Here is a 15,357-nt window from a genome sequence, read left to right as displayed (position 1 = left end):
TATCAGTACAAAATATCATGATATTTATATTTATAAAAACATGACAGTGACAACTTTCTTTGATCTGTTGGTAGAGAACAATACCTTCCAAATGTTCCTCACGAAAGCATTATTCATTTTAATGTGTTTTGTGTTTGTTTTCTTGTCAACTTCTTATTTGTTGCCAGTTTCTGTTAAGACCTTTTATTTCTTGCTGAGTCAATACAAATAAAATAAGTCCAAATGGACCAAACTTTGTCCTAAAAAACATTTCATTCTGTTCCTTACAACTGTTTAAGAAAAACAAACCATGAATATTTCTTAAGACACATTATAATGTTTAATGATCTTGTGATCAAATTTAAGACAAGTTTTTGGGTCCCAACTTACTGAATTTTGTAGTGACTATAAGAAAAAGTAAATGTACTTGTAAGAAGTTTGCAGATAAAAACATCAAAGATGACACAACAATGTAAAATCATCTGAATAAATTGATGTACTATAAGGTTATATAATTGTGGCTTGAACGAAATTATGTTCCTGGTGGGGTATTGAAGCAATTCTATTCTCTTGCCTTCATTTCATAAGACAAGAGCAAAAAAACACCTTAATTTTATATTATTATGTTTTTTGTGTTTTAAGATACTACCACATTCAAATAACTATGGTTTTTATTCTAGAACTCAAAGGATCTTAAATAAATCACAAAACAATATGAAAACATAGCTCAACTAATTCCAAGCTATAATCCAAACGCCAACTGCAACTTCCTATGGTTTCTGCATCTTAGTTCATAGATTTTGGCTACACAGGATTTTTCTTTTCTGTTTTTCCTTTTCTTGACAAAATGCTGCGTAGTTCTGTCTGAAATCTTCTGCATGTCTAGAAAAATTTGCCAGAAAGAGCAAATGGTGAACAGCGTGAAAATCATAATCTTAAAATAGATACTAAATCAAATATTGTTTTAATATGTAGCAGTGACCAATTCAAGCTAGAACTACAGCATAAAACATATTTAAATTCTTATATATGTTCACAGAAAGTGAAATCTAAATACCCTTTATCCAGATCCAACCAGCTTGCACCAGTTACAAAGTCTGAGAAGCTGCCAAATGTTCTATATAAAGCTTAATTTATACAGAAACAAACAAATGGAGCCAATATCAGTGTGTGACCTTTTCCCCTCTAAAAACTGAACCATTCCAAAGTTTCACTCACCACACTACCCCTCCTTATAAAAGCCTAAACAAGCACAAAAATTTCACAGCAAAACCAAGTTAGGTACCTTAAAAGAACCTGTTAAGAATTGGACTTTAAGTCTAACTTAACCCTACAAAACTAGCTTGTAAAGTGAGGTTTGCATCTACTTATATACTATAAACTCGTGTTACTTATAGTCGACGTGGAATCTCCAACAGAATCACTTAGAACTTAAAAGTGTAAGAAAACCAAGGAGGCAAGCAGTGTAACTTCTCATAGGAAAATGGCAAGGAAGAGAAAGGTTTCTGAAGAAGTTGAAGAGAGAAATCCATCTGATGAAACCATGGCATGGGATGAGGTGATAAAGGAAGCTGCTGCACTAGGAAGTGGCAGAAGATTGAGGAAGAGATTTGTTGGGGTGAGACAAAGGCCTTCAGGAAGATGGGTGGCTGAAATAAAGGATACAATTCAGAAGATAAGAGTGTGGTTAGGAACCTTTGATACAGCTGAGGAAGCTGCAAGAGCCTATGATGAAGCTGCATGTCTTCTTCGAGGTGCCAACACCAGAACAAACTTCTGGCCTAATTCTCAATCTTCCTCAACTCCTGTTCTTCCCTCAAAGATTACCAATCTCCTCCTTCAAAGGCTCAAAGCAAGGAACAACACTAGAACAAAGCCTTGCACTGTTTCTTCAACCAACCAGCAACAAAACCAACAAGAAGATGTACGTGGAACTGAGTCAACATGTTTCACATTGGACCAATTCTCAGATTTGCTTAATGACTCTGAAGATTACAGCACGAACAACAATGAGTTTGGCAATGACAGTGCACAAATTGATTGCATCACAAGTAGCCTTGAATCGTGTTTGAATGAGAATGATGATTGCAGGGAAAAGGAAAAAGAAACGGAAATGGAATTTGACTTCAACAGTGTGACACAGACATCAAGTGCTGATGTAAATTCAGGAGAGGAAAGAGAGGAAGACAGTGAAGAAGGAAGTGATTTGAGTGTTCAGGATTTTCAGTTCCTGGACAATGTTGTTCCATCCAGTTATCAATATTCAGTATTTGAGGTCACTGAAGAGATTGAGGAGCAGTTGGAGGCTGAGAACTGTGGTGATGAGCCTTCAATGTTTAGAGATGTCATGAAGAGAATGAAATATGAGAGGAAGTTTTCAGCTTCCCTCTATGCCTTCAATGGAATACCTGAATGCTTGAAGTTGAAAGTTGAATCAGGAAACAAAGATAGAAGTGGGGTTTGTATTTCTAATGAACTAACCAACCTCAAGATGGCTTGCAGCAAAAACAAAATTGAGGGTATTGAGAAGAATGAAGAACAAATAGAAGCAATGGATAGGAAAGAACCACAAATATCCAGTATTGATGATGAACTGTTACTATGGAATTCACTTGATCTTCCTGTTATTTGTTGTGTTAACTAGCTACCATTCAACCAGTTTCATTCATTTATGTAACTTTTGAAATATGCTATGAAACATGTACGGTAGCATCGGATTTATGAAATGAAAAATATTTTATAGTAAATACTGTGTAGTTATTTATTTCTACAATCATATTTCCTTGGCTAATAGTTCCAAACAAACGTCCCCTAAATTACGCAACCTGGCGACAACGTCCAATTAAAAGAATTTCAAATTATGTAACTTAATAATATTTTTATATTGAGTAATCTGTAAACCATTTTTGAAATCAAATTTTTACTTTCGGATTGGCCAATCTGCTATTTGATTTTTTACTTTTGAAGGAAATTGCATGCATGTGGTGCAAGAGAGACATGTCTTCTAGTGTTTTCAGTTCGACTTATATCATTTTAGGGTACTAAATTTAAAATTTGAATTTTATAAAAACTTGAAACATAATGTGAAACTTATTTATGACCCTTAGTGATATCAATTAAAATTTAATTTGCCATGAAGGCATTTATCCTCCTGTAAATAGTACTGTTTCCATTGCTTTTTAGGTCATCGCACGTATTATTTTGCTGTAATGTAACCTTAATGTGAGTCCTAATGAAGATAAATTACAGTTTTATTGGATATTTGGATGAATATATTCTTCTAACCAGGCATGTTATATAAAATTAAGTATATCTAAACTTCCAACGTTTCTAAGATCCCGAATCCATTTTTGAATTATTAACCAGTCAAAATTGTGAAACTATAATCAAAATAATAACTGTGAATTAAATAACCAAGAAGTCTTTCCCTAATGATCCACAATATTATCCAAAATTATAAAATCTGAAAATATTATGAATCAATCAATCCAAAAGATCTCGGACAAGTAAAATCCTTCAAAATTGCCAGCGTACAGTGAGCCAGGAAAATTTAAATTCTCAGTACCAGTCTGAAATGAGGTTGCATTCAACATGAGTAATGTGAAATTAGATTTATGAGAAAACAAGGGCTAATCTGCAAAAGTAGTAGGCAGCCTAGGCATCCCTTCCAAATAGCAACAGTCATTTACAGCACTTGGTTGAAAACCATACACATACTGTGAGTTAGGGGCTATTTAGCTTTTCCCAAGAAATTAAATGACCAAGAGATAGGAACAACTAGTTGAACACCATTGTTAACGAACCAAATCCCATATTTAGGATTGGCTCATTATAATGTTTACCCATAGAAAAACGGGGGGTACCAGAGGAAAGATACTTATATGTACAATGAAAGCTTATTCACATAAAACACAAGGCTTATTTAAGTCTCTTGTGATCCTAAGCTCTTTGCTCTAGAGGACGCGAAGCTGTGCAAGGAAAGCAGCACACAGATCCAAGAAAAGAAACTGTGGACCCTGCACCCTTTGAAGATCAAGCAGATACTTTTCTTCCCGAGTTTTGTAAAGCTGTGAAAGTGAACGTAAGAATTAGAGAATATTCTGGAAAAATACAAATACCCAATAACAACAGATGAATTAGTTAATTAAGAAGACAATCTCCGTCCCCCAAGGGTATACCCCTGCCAAAAAACAGGAATGATTTAAATATCACGTGAGGGAAGGAAAATAATAAGACGACTCTTTAGGTTTTTCTACTTTTGCGATTCAGCTGTGGCTTTAATTTAGCAACTACTCATCCGACCATCAGAGCAAAAACGTCATTACTGATGCCATAGAAGATTTTTTTTTTATATCACATTATGTAAAACATTATGGTTTTAAAGGTAAATTACCTGCACTTCAAATTTGACCACGTTTGCAGTAGAAATAGCATCATTCTCAATAATGTTGGAGTCATCTCCAAAGTAATGGTTGTTACCGTGCACATTATTGTTCACCATTCCTTCGTGATGGCCAGGAATGGCAGCAACCCACCTGCACTTCATGTTGTAGTGTCCAATTTTCTTCCAACAAACATTTAACTCTTGCAAAGCTTTAAGGACCTCAGTCATTATTTCTCGAGGATGGGCTCGTGACTGTCACAAGATAATGAACAAAAGTAACACGACATCAAACTACATTTTTTATGGCAACTACTACAAAAAATCAGACAACCGTTAGATAGAAAGTATAAACACTAGTTAGTTCTTCACAACTGCAATATCGTGGTGCACATATCCAGAGAGGAAATAAATTGTACAAAATACAACACAGACAAATTAAACATTGACATCCAACAAATTCCTCTCAAACAGCAACATCACCATGGGTGACACTGTCGTACCTGAAGCCCAAGCGCCCATTTCCTTTCAACGGGGAACTGTGGCCTCGATCCTACTCCTGGATAATCCATATAGCCTGGAAAGCGTTGTCCAACAACTGAAGAAGCAACTTCATTGGAATGCATTTGGTTAAAACTGGAATCCTAGCAAAAACAATATAAACCCAAAATTAATGAGCTTTGCATTGGATTCAGTTTTAAATGGAAATATAATATCAAGTAACGTTAGGTTCCATTGTTATAAATCCACAAAGAACCAAAGTCAGGCTAGAAAGACATTTAATGTCAAGGTTAAAATGATAGAAACAACTGAGATCAATGTGATGAAACTCGTATTACAGGAATCAAATCCAGGACCACAGCAGCTCATTGAGGAGCTGGTTTCCCACCCTAAGTTTACCCTGCCCCTCCCCTTCCTCTACTCCCTTTACATTCTATAAAATCCCACCTCTTCCCTCCTCCTTTACACCTTACTAAAAAGCTCTTATAAAGCTCTCCCCCCTTCACCCCTTTTCTCACATTTCAAATGCAACCTTCGGTTGGAGTATCCAATTACCCAATTTTCTGCTGTCCCTTCCCATCACTTTGGCTTTCACCAACAGAACACAGAGGTGCCAAACATATACTAACACATATCACAAGCAATCATATAGCCCAGTTTGCATAGGGATAATATACACAAACATCAGAAAAATGTCTTATTTCTGAATCATTATCAGAGCTAAATGACTAAATCAGAAAATGGGGACCAACTACTTATGAAATATTAAAAAAAGGGGAGCTTAAAGAAACCCACCATGGACTCCTGAAACTCAGCACCAAGATAACCACTGGAAACCCGGAATCGATTGTCCAATAGCAAATAGTATGCTACAGTACCCTGAAATATATAGATGGTAGTAAGAGACAATCTAGCAAACGTAGAAGGAGAAAGCCATAGGCACAAACCTCATTTTGTATCCTGTTCCGAAGGGATTCAATCAATTGATTCCTGTCAAATCCCATCTTCACCACTTCCTGAAGAATCTCTTCATCAATCTACAAAACCATGATATCATTTAGACTGATTATAATACATCAAGTAATACACACAACAATTTCCAATGTGAATGAATGAGAAGTGCAAAAGTTTGAAAACAGAAAGTAGCTGAAAAGATACCAGAACCCGAAAAGATACCAGAACCCTTAAGACTTGTGAAGTCACTCAAGGTTTCCAACCAGGCATTTCACTTCAAAAATAGTATTCTCAACTATATTTCTCATGAACCATTTATAATATAATATAAAGAAGAGTGAAAACGGAAGCAGAAAGAGAATGACAAATAAAGATATAAAAATAAACCTTTTTGGCCTGTTGCAGTGTATCTGGTGGGGGCACAGCCAAATAACGTGGAAGACGAGCTTGGAACCATGGGTGTTGACGGATCTCAGGTATGGTCATTCTCCTCATAGGATCAACCACAAGCATCCCTGGTATCAAATCCCTAGCACCAGGTGATAGATGACTTGGAAGGGTGTATATCCCACCCTACATGAAACAACCAATGTTTAATTCAAACACTCCTGTTGCATTAATATAAATAACTCAAAACTACAACCTTTCCATTTGCAAAGTTTCAGAAGATTAAAATGATTAAAAAATGGACAAAGGAAAAAGAAAATGCACATAGCAGAAATAAACATAAAAAGAAGCAGGAACTGAACACATGGAAAATTAGCCACATATCCAAGGCCTGGGTAGTTTTCACACTCAATAAAAAGAAGGAACAGAAAGCAGGAAACCTATTTATTTAATATTAATCAATACTATTGATTAACTAAATAAAATCAATATCAATAATACCTTTATTTTCTTGAAGAGATTTGGAATGTTTTCATCATCAAAAGGAAGAGTGCCGCAAAGAAGAGCATATAAAATTACACCACAGCTCCAGACATCCACTTCAGGTCCAGCATACAATTTCCCGGAGATAACCTGTGACAAAATAACCAAGTATAGCAGCTAAGAAATACAAATCACAAGATAAAATATAAACACACCACACACGCACACATTCCTCAACAATAATAAAAAAAATAACCATCATCATTGTGTATCTCATTACAAAACAAAGAATTTCAAACCTCAGGAGCTGCATAGTTAGGGCTTCCACAGCTGGTTTTAAGAAAGTGACCATCACGCATGATGTTGCTCAAGCCAAAATCAGCAATCTTGACATTCCATTTGGAGTCCAAAAGTAAATTCTCAGGCTTCAAATCTCTATGAACCACCATATTCCTGTGACAGTACTCCACACCAGAGATTATCTGCTTCCAAAATCAGAAATTAGCTTGAATAATGTGTGACAGTTGTCTTCTCAACTACACAAAATAGTAAACAATCCCACCTGTTGAAAAAAATTGCGAGCTTCATCTTCCTGCAACCTACCTTTCTCTACTATGTAATCAAAGAGCTCTCCAGATTTCACATACTCCATAACAACATATATGTCAGATGGAGTTTCTATGACTTCATAAAGCCGTATAATGTGAGGATGCATGAATAATCTTAAAATTTTGATTTCTCTCCTCACTGCAACAAGTTTTGATAAAAGAAAGGGGGAAAAGAAATGATAAGTATATTTAATTAATAAATGACTGAGAAGTAGAAAGCATAAATTTTGTAAACTCAAGCATCAGGAAAACAGTAATATTTGTCCTCAAACTCCACACCATTAGAATATAAGGATAACAGGATTAGAAAATGCAAAAGTCCTTGAACCTTACAGATCAATATTCACAAACCAAAGCAAAATGCTGCAAATATTGGAAAATCTAATACCAAAACAACAATTAGATGATGATTGAAATTTATTGATAAAAAACAACAAACCTTTTTCTTCCATTTCCATGTTCTTTATCTTGCGGCGATTTAGGATCTTGATTGCAACCTTATGACCAGTCAATACATGTTCTGCAATTTTCACCTTGCCAAAAGATCCAATCCCAAGAGTTTTTCCCAGTTTATAATTTGGTAGAAACATGTCGAGGCCAGCACCACCTCGGCCAGCTGGTCCATCCATTTCTAAATCTATAGGCAAATTTGTGGAAGAAACAACATAAAAAATCAGGCCAGTAAAAGTATATCCAAGCATAAAATGGAAAGTATATTGAAATCTACTTCAGATGCAAACATAAAAAATAATAGTAGAATGAAGGGAGGAACAAGCAAAATCATCCATGAGCAGTCACAAGGGTTTACAGCTCAAGTACAAATCCAATTGTCACCTCAGCTGCACTTTTCTTTGAGAGCAAGGATTGATAATCCAATTGAAACCAACCTTTAAAATGAAGGACGGGTTCAGAGAATAAACAGGGATGGTTCCCATTGTGCAACTTACACTAAGGATAGTGATATTTTGACCCACTTTTTTTGACCCACTTTTAACCCACAATCACCCTTCAATTATCTATTTTGATTTTTTTAGTGGTGTGATGTGATAATCTAAGGGTAATTGGAGTGGTGGGTTAAAAGTAGGTCAAAATATCATTATCCCTACACTAAAAGACTGAAGATAAATAAACAACTCCGCAATATAAAGGAAATATTAATTGTTCAATTTCTGAAACCTGTTAAATACTTTCACTGGTAGTAGTCCAAAGGTGGATAACTAGTCACTTCCACCATTTCAAATAATTGGCATCTAAGGTTTTGCACAACAGGGATTAACATGGTAGTAGAGTTGGGATTCAAATCATGAATTGGAAGGCCTATTTTCTGAAATAAATATCAAACCATATCATAAACAGTAAGATTCATGAACAATAATAAAACATAGTGTGTAAAACTAACACATTTAAAAGCACAAATTCATACCTAAAAATATAAATCTAGTAGCAATTTAACATAAAGAAATGTATAAAACATCAAAACACACCCACGCATCTATTAGCATTTCAAACTCAAATAGCTAACAAAACAGCATATAAAGCACAAAAACAAACAAAGATCCAAATCATAACAGCATGGAAGAAAAATAGTGGCTGCTGCAACAAAGCAGAAAAGCTGAGGCACCACAATAAAATACACAGAAATGGTGGAAAAAGGAAGTGGTTTACTCTGTTTCATCCAGAGTAACAAACAACAGGTGAAGAAATGAAGGAGACCACAAGAATGAGTGAAAATTTACAGAGGACCACCCTGGTTCAGATTGGATATAAAATTCAGTGTGTTCCCTCTCATTTTACCCAATTTTTCAACAAAAGAAGACATTACTGGGGCACAACCAATTCTGCCTGGATGGCACAATTCATGTGCGTGATGTGATTCATGTAGGATTCGTTTGATTCATCAACATTTCAAGAACAAAATCTCAACACACAATTGTTAATGCCAAGGCCTAGAATCGTATCCTATCATTATTGTATTGTATATCAGATTACGAAGCACCTAACATAGAAACGGAAACTGCCACACCTATAATCTCCAAAATGTAGGACATGACAATATATACATATATATATATATATATATTGAATATCATTATGAAATATTTAAATCAACAATCAATATAACTCCATCCGGCGTCAAACTATACAAGTAATAGTGTCATTAATTATCCTTAATTTGGGGGAACATTCCTATATTCTCTAAACTAACCTTTTCTTTGATAAAAATCTCTCGTTCCACTAATTGGAAATGCAAATTGATAATAATAAAATCCAGATTAACAAAAAATAACACTAAACTATTTCTTTACGGAGACTAACAATTTGAAACAAACTAAACTTCTGAACTGACAAATATTTTGAAACTGAGGAATTATTTTCTACCATTCATACAATTTTACCGTGTTTAAGTATCACAGTTAGCAACTTGTATCAGCGGGCTCCTATGGTATTCTACAATTACCAAAAGTAGAAACAGAAACAAAGCATAAAAGGCACCCTATGTACCTCAGTGACCCATTCTGCTGCCTTACCTTAGGTGCATCTTTAACTTTACTGTTTTTCAATTTTTCCAACCATGAATAAGCTACTATAAGCTTAACAACAACAGATTTTTTCAAACGTTGACATCTACCACTAAACACCAGCTATTGTTCCACTTTGTTGGAAGTGTAAAAGGCATCTACTGCTCCAAAAGTAATGGATGTACATACCATAATAGTAACAGTAATCACAGAAAACAGAAGCTGAAAACTGATAGACGTTACAACAATAACAATAATACATCATGAAGAAAACAATAATATACGAATCCATTCAATATTAAAAAAAATAAGGAAATCAACATAAAATTAAAACTAAAATTTAAATTACAATAAAATCTAAGAACAATTCAACGGAAAAAAAATTCTAAGCAATGGTAGCCATTTGTTATTCACACGCAACGCAATCCAGAATCTCAAATCTGGAAATTGGTAAACTTCCGAGATCGAAAGCGCTTGTTTATGTTCCCAAAAGTAAAGAGAAGAATATAATCTTAGCACAAAGAGAAAAGCGAAATTAACGAAGAGAGCAAGAGAGAGAATTGTTTAAGGATTGAGAAGGGATAAGGCTCACCCTAGTGGTGTTGGAGTGAACGGAGCTTGAGATTGAGGAAGAACGATGAGATTAAAGGAACCCTAAAGTTGAAGATTGGAAAGAGGAAGAACAAAAGAGGAACAAAGCATCGCGTTCTCCTTCGATTTTTGCATCTGCGTCAGCGATGCTATTACGCGACAAAAGACGGTGCGTTTCAATCTCAGATGCTTTGGCTAATCGTTGGATTCTAATTCTAAAACATCTATTTTTACGCGTTATTACCATATTACCCATGCTAACGGAGAAATAAGTGACCATTGTAATTACAATATTACATCTTGGTTGTTTTTTCTTATTAACAAATAACGAATATTAATACAACAGAATCTTTTACAATTAAAATTATCTCGATGATGATTAAATTATAACACCTATAAAAAGTTTCCACATATAAAAACTTTTCAATATTAACTTGTTAATATAATTTTGAAGAGATGTGTTGTTATGGACAAGAAACACCTGGATCTTCTTTTCCTTCAGACAATGAAGACTCTGATCAAATCCTTGAAGAAGACCATGAAGACTTAACATCCACTGTGGTCTCCAGAAAAGGACAATAAAGAAAGTTTTACCTGTGACACAGTAATTTTACTCTTTCCTGAGTAATAGACTGAAGGGTAAAACAACACAGTTACCACATTACCGACACTACAAGTTTGTGGTCATTTAAAACCGGTTCAACAAGTTACAAGTCAAAAAATTTTCTATAAAAAGAGTCTGTAAGACCCTTATGCTGGGCAAGAAACTCAGAACCCCTCCCTCTCTCTAAAATCTCTTTCCTCAATATTAACCTGTTAATATAATTTTGAAGAGATGTGTTGTTAAAACCTTAAACATGTAATTAAAGTTTTTGTAGTTAAAAGTGTATTGTTTTTTTTTTTTATGTATGGGTCTTTTGAAAATTTCACCGGAGTGATATAAATAAAATATGAATTTAACTTACTTAAAATATTGATATTATTTTTTATCCAAAATTTAAAAATAATAAATTTAAAACTTTTTTTTATATTGTTCAATATAATCTTTTGACTCATTTAATTTTCTGACAATTATTTTAAATGTAAGTAATGCTCTACCAATAACATTTACTCAACTATGCACTTACATAAGGATTGTATTGAAGCAAAAACGTATCTAGAGTTTCTTAGAGTAACACCACTCCCATCCAAATAATGTGAATATTAGGAGGCTAACTTAGTGGAATGAAAAAAATAAAAGGAAATGTACTCACTAGAGAAAATATATATATATATATATATATATATATATATATTACAGAATTGCATAATAATTTATATGAAATATAAATTATTATGATTACATTTTAAATTAATCTAAGAACTTTAAACATAGGAGAAAGAGAATATGTACAGTAGTAATTAATAATATAACGTTGTATTCTTAAATTTTTAGTAAACATGACACCTACTGAAATCTTACATAAATACAAATGCATGATTTTTGTCCATACATATCCAAATCAAGATTTATTAGCACAAAGGATCTTACTTAACATAATCTACCCTATAGAAAATGAATACAATTTGGTTTGGCTCATTACATTGCATCTATTCGAGTCCAAATTCTCAATTTTGGTGTTGTTTTTTGCTGAAAATTAAAAATATAATATATTAATATTTTAAAATTAGTGTTGATCGATATATTTAAAAGACGTACAAAGAAATGGTACAGAAAAATTCAGCAAAAAAATCCAAATTTATATAGATTATGTTAGGTCAAAGATGAAGTTGCAACCATGGGTGTTGTTGGATCTCAGATACTGTTATCCTTTTGATAGGTTCCACATTAAGCATCTTTGATATCAAATCTCTAGCTTCGGGAGATAGGTAAGATGGAAGAGTGAAAACCCCTCCCTGTAAGAAAATAAAGAGAAAAACAAGAAGACGAAATTAGATCTTCTTTAAACTAGCATCATTCAGAGAATAATGTTTATTTAAAAGTTTATATCAATCAATAACATAATGCCATAAAATTAAAAATACCTTTATTTTGGTAAAGAGATTTGGAATGTTTTCATCGTCAAAAGGTAGAATTCCACAAAGAATAAAATACAGAACTACACCACAACTCCATACATCAACTTCAGGTCCAATATATAATTTTCTGCACATAACCTGTGAAATTTAAAGCAACCAATAAATAACACGTGTTAGCAGCATACCATTTAATATTTACTAAATTCGTCTTAATTATTCATACTTAATTAACTAGTCTTGTTTTTTACAACTTTTATTTTTTTAATAAATTTGAGGTAATAGTAAAGTGAGAGGTTTTTTAACATATGGACAAATTTATTCAAAAACAAAAATTGACAAGTCGAAAAATAATTACTGGTCATAGATTAAGTCGTTTGAATTTATGACGACTTCAAAATAAAATTGTGAGAATTTCATATGATGGGGTTTCACTGGAAAAATACAAACACAAATGAGACCTGAGTCCAATTACATAAGACATTGACATCACTCTCAACCCAAAACCTTAATGCAATGGGTTCATGGGTCTTTATTCTTATATAGTGCTCTACTTTCTCATATCTGGTTAATGTGGAACTTAGACTCACACTTGGATTCCTAACAATCTCTCCCTCAAGAGTGAGTCCCTTCAACCACATTCCCAACCACGAGTACTACTTTTCTGCCATTTTCTGTACCGCTGTTCTTCTTAACGGGACACGCTTATCTGGAACTCTTGCTAGCCTTAAGGTTTTGGGTTGAGAGTGGTGTCAATTCCTTATGTGGTTGGGCTCAGGTCTCATTGATATTGTATCTCTCCAGTGAAACCCCTTCTGTAAACCTAACAAAGTTCTCATAATTTTATTTTTGAAATCGTTAAAAGTTCAAGCAACTCAATTTATAATCAGTTATTATTTTTTGACTTGTTCGGTTTCGTAATTTTTAGAGAAATTTGATCGAAATAGGTAAAATGTTCAAACCTCAGGAGCTCCATAATTAGAGCTTCCACCACTTGTGTTAAGAAAGTGACCACCATGCATGATGTTGCTCCAGCCAAAACCAGTTATCTTGACATCACAAACGAAGTTCAGAAGTATGTTTTCAGGTCTCAAATCTCTATGAACCACCATTTTATTGTGACAATACTCCACTCCAGAGATTATCTACTTTCAAAGAATGTAAAAGAATTAAAAATACTTTATACACAATTAATTCAGAAGTTTTTCCTTGCAGTTTGTAGAATTTTTTGTGAGAGATTCAAAATGTCTTACCTGCCGAAAAATATTACGACCTTCATCTTCTTCTAACCTACCCCTTTCTATTACGTAATCAAAAAGCTCTTTGGAAGCATACTCCATAACAACACATATGTCAGTTGGAGTTTCTATGACCTCATGAAGTTTTATGATGCTAGGATGCTTAAGTAATCTTAAAATTCCATGTTCTAATTTCACTACGAAACAATTTGACAAAAGGAAAGAGAAAATGTTAGGAAATTGCAAGTCAAGTAGATATAAAATTAATAATTTATAATATATAAATAAATATAAACTTTGTTTTACAGTTTGATTTTGCTGCATTGAGTTCCATGTAAATTTCATATTCATTTGAAAAATACAACACCAATGAACATCAACGACACTTGAGTTCAATTAGATAAGACATTGACACAGCTTTTATCTTTGTATAATGTTCTATTTTTTCATTTCTAACCAATGTAAAACTTAGATTGAGACTTAAATTCTTAACGATAGGTATACACCGGTATATTCCGCAACAAAAAAATTGTCAGAAAAGAAGGGCAAAAGGAAAAAGAACTAAAGGCATATAATTAGTAACGTATTAATAATAATAAAATATATATAAACCTTGTTCTTCCATTTTCATATTCTTTATATTGTCACGTTTAAGGATCTGGATGATGACCTTCTTCCCAGTCAACACATGTTCTGCAATTTTCATCTTCCCCAACATAGATACAAAGCCAAGTGTTTTTCCCACTTTATAATTTCTTAAAAACATATCCATGCCTGCATCACTACCTTCTTCAGTTCCTCCATCCATTTTTGAAATCTAGAAGCAAAAATATTGAAGAAATAAAGCAAAAATTAGGCACCTAGAAATAATATCTATTTTCACAAGCATAGATTATAAAGTCTTTAAACATCCTTAAACAAAATATTTGATTAAATTAGCATTCACTAACAGTGATTCCACCAAAAGAGAGACCAAGAAATAAAATTTGAAAAAAATAAAAAATAAAGCTTTATTTTTGAGAAATCTCCACCTGATGATATACTGTTCTATACTTATTCTTAAGAAGAAGAAAAAAATTCTCCCTCAAATATTAAAAATATAAATAGAGGGCTTAAGGTATCTATATATATTTTTTGTAATAAGAATCATAAAAAATGAAAGGTGAAAGAGAATTGTGTTTGGAATTGAAAATGGAAAAGAAACTCTCACCAGTTATCAGGGTGTTAATGGAGATTGGAACTTTGGAAGTGACGAACCTAAGATTAAGATCATAGGTTACACGGAAACAACTATTGAGCAGAAAATTATAACGTATTTTTTTATCGACTATTTAATTTTTATTATTTATTTTTTTGGTTTTGAAACAATGAGTAAACTGTTGTTTAAACCAATCCAAACACATCATGACAATTTCCTATGATGTTTACGTAATGTTACAATATATTACCAACAGTTGGCCAATAGTGTAATTAAGGCGAAGTTGTTTAATTTTTTAATTGTTTAAAACTTTACTCCCTTATCTATTCCCGGTCTCTCTACTCTCCGAGTTTTTCCCTTGAAAAGGCTAAATATAAACTATATGTATGTATACGTGTCATATTCACTCTATTCATCGTGTCAAAAATCTGTTTTTTTTTTTTTTTCAAATTTGGGTGACTTTGGTCCAAAATTATAAAATGGGATTGGTTAAAGTAAAAAT

At 33.2% G+C, this 15,357-nt stretch overlaps 3 protein-coding genes across 6 annotated transcripts; 1 reads left to right on the top strand and 2 right to left on the bottom strand.

Moving 5' to 3' along the window:
- The first annotated feature begins 1,441 nt into the window (after nt 1-1,441).
- Nucleotides 1,442-2,623, top strand: LOC114183167 (ethylene-responsive transcription factor ERN1-like). The gene has a single exon (XM_028070084.1). It carries the CDS (start codon nt 1,463-1,465, stop codon nt 2,621-2,623), a length of 1,161 nt encoding a protein of 386 aa, XP_027925885.1. The 5' UTR covers nt 1,442-1,462.
- Nucleotides 2,624-3,528: 905 nt separating this feature from the next.
- Nucleotides 3,529-10,621, bottom strand: LOC114184942 (SNF1-related protein kinase catalytic subunit alpha KIN10-like). Of its 4 annotated transcripts, none has more exons than XM_028072363.1 (13): nt 10,405-10,600; nt 8,470-8,617; nt 8,102-8,180; nt 7,733-7,930; nt 7,248-7,432; nt 6,985-7,167; nt 6,704-6,835; nt 6,203-6,388; nt 5,809-5,898; nt 5,657-5,740; nt 4,864-5,004; nt 4,373-4,615; nt 3,529-4,046 (listed from the first exon to the last, which is right to left on the bottom strand). In XM_028072363.1, the coding sequence occupies exons 4-13, from the start codon at nt 7,920-7,922 to the stop codon at nt 3,933-3,935; spliced, it is 1,548 nt and encodes a 515-aa protein (XP_027928164.1). In that variant the 5' UTR covers nt 7,923-7,930; nt 8,102-8,180; nt 8,470-8,617; nt 10,405-10,600; the 3' UTR covers nt 3,529-3,932. The 4 variants fall into 4 exon arrangements, with proteins under 4 accessions (XP_027928164.1, XP_027928165.1, XP_027928163.1 ...); XM_028072364.1 differs by having other exon boundaries at nt 8,128-8,180; XM_028072362.1 differs by lacking the exon at nt 8,102-8,180.
- Nucleotides 10,622-11,907: 1,286 nt separating this feature from the next.
- Nucleotides 11,908-14,964, bottom strand: LOC114186086 (SNF1-related protein kinase catalytic subunit alpha KIN10-like). The gene is made up of 6 exons (XM_028074104.1): nt 14,868-14,964; nt 14,270-14,474; nt 13,673-13,854; nt 13,382-13,564; nt 12,429-12,560; nt 11,908-12,299 (listed from the first exon to the last, which is right to left on the bottom strand). Exons 2-6 carry the CDS (start codon nt 14,463-14,465, stop codon nt 12,162-12,164), a joined length of 831 nt encoding a protein of 276 aa, XP_027929905.1. The 5' UTR covers nt 14,466-14,474; nt 14,868-14,964; the 3' UTR covers nt 11,908-12,161.
- Between the last annotated feature and the right edge of the window lie 393 nt (nt 14,965-15,357).

The sequence above is a fragment of the Vigna unguiculata genome, chromosome 5, assembly GCF_004118075.2.
Source record: "Vigna unguiculata cultivar IT97K-499-35 chromosome 5, ASM411807v1, whole genome shotgun sequence".
Lineage (NCBI taxonomy): Eukaryota > Viridiplantae > Streptophyta > Magnoliopsida > Fabales > Fabaceae > Vigna > Vigna unguiculata.
This window is presented reverse-complemented; position numbering and strand designations above follow the sequence as displayed.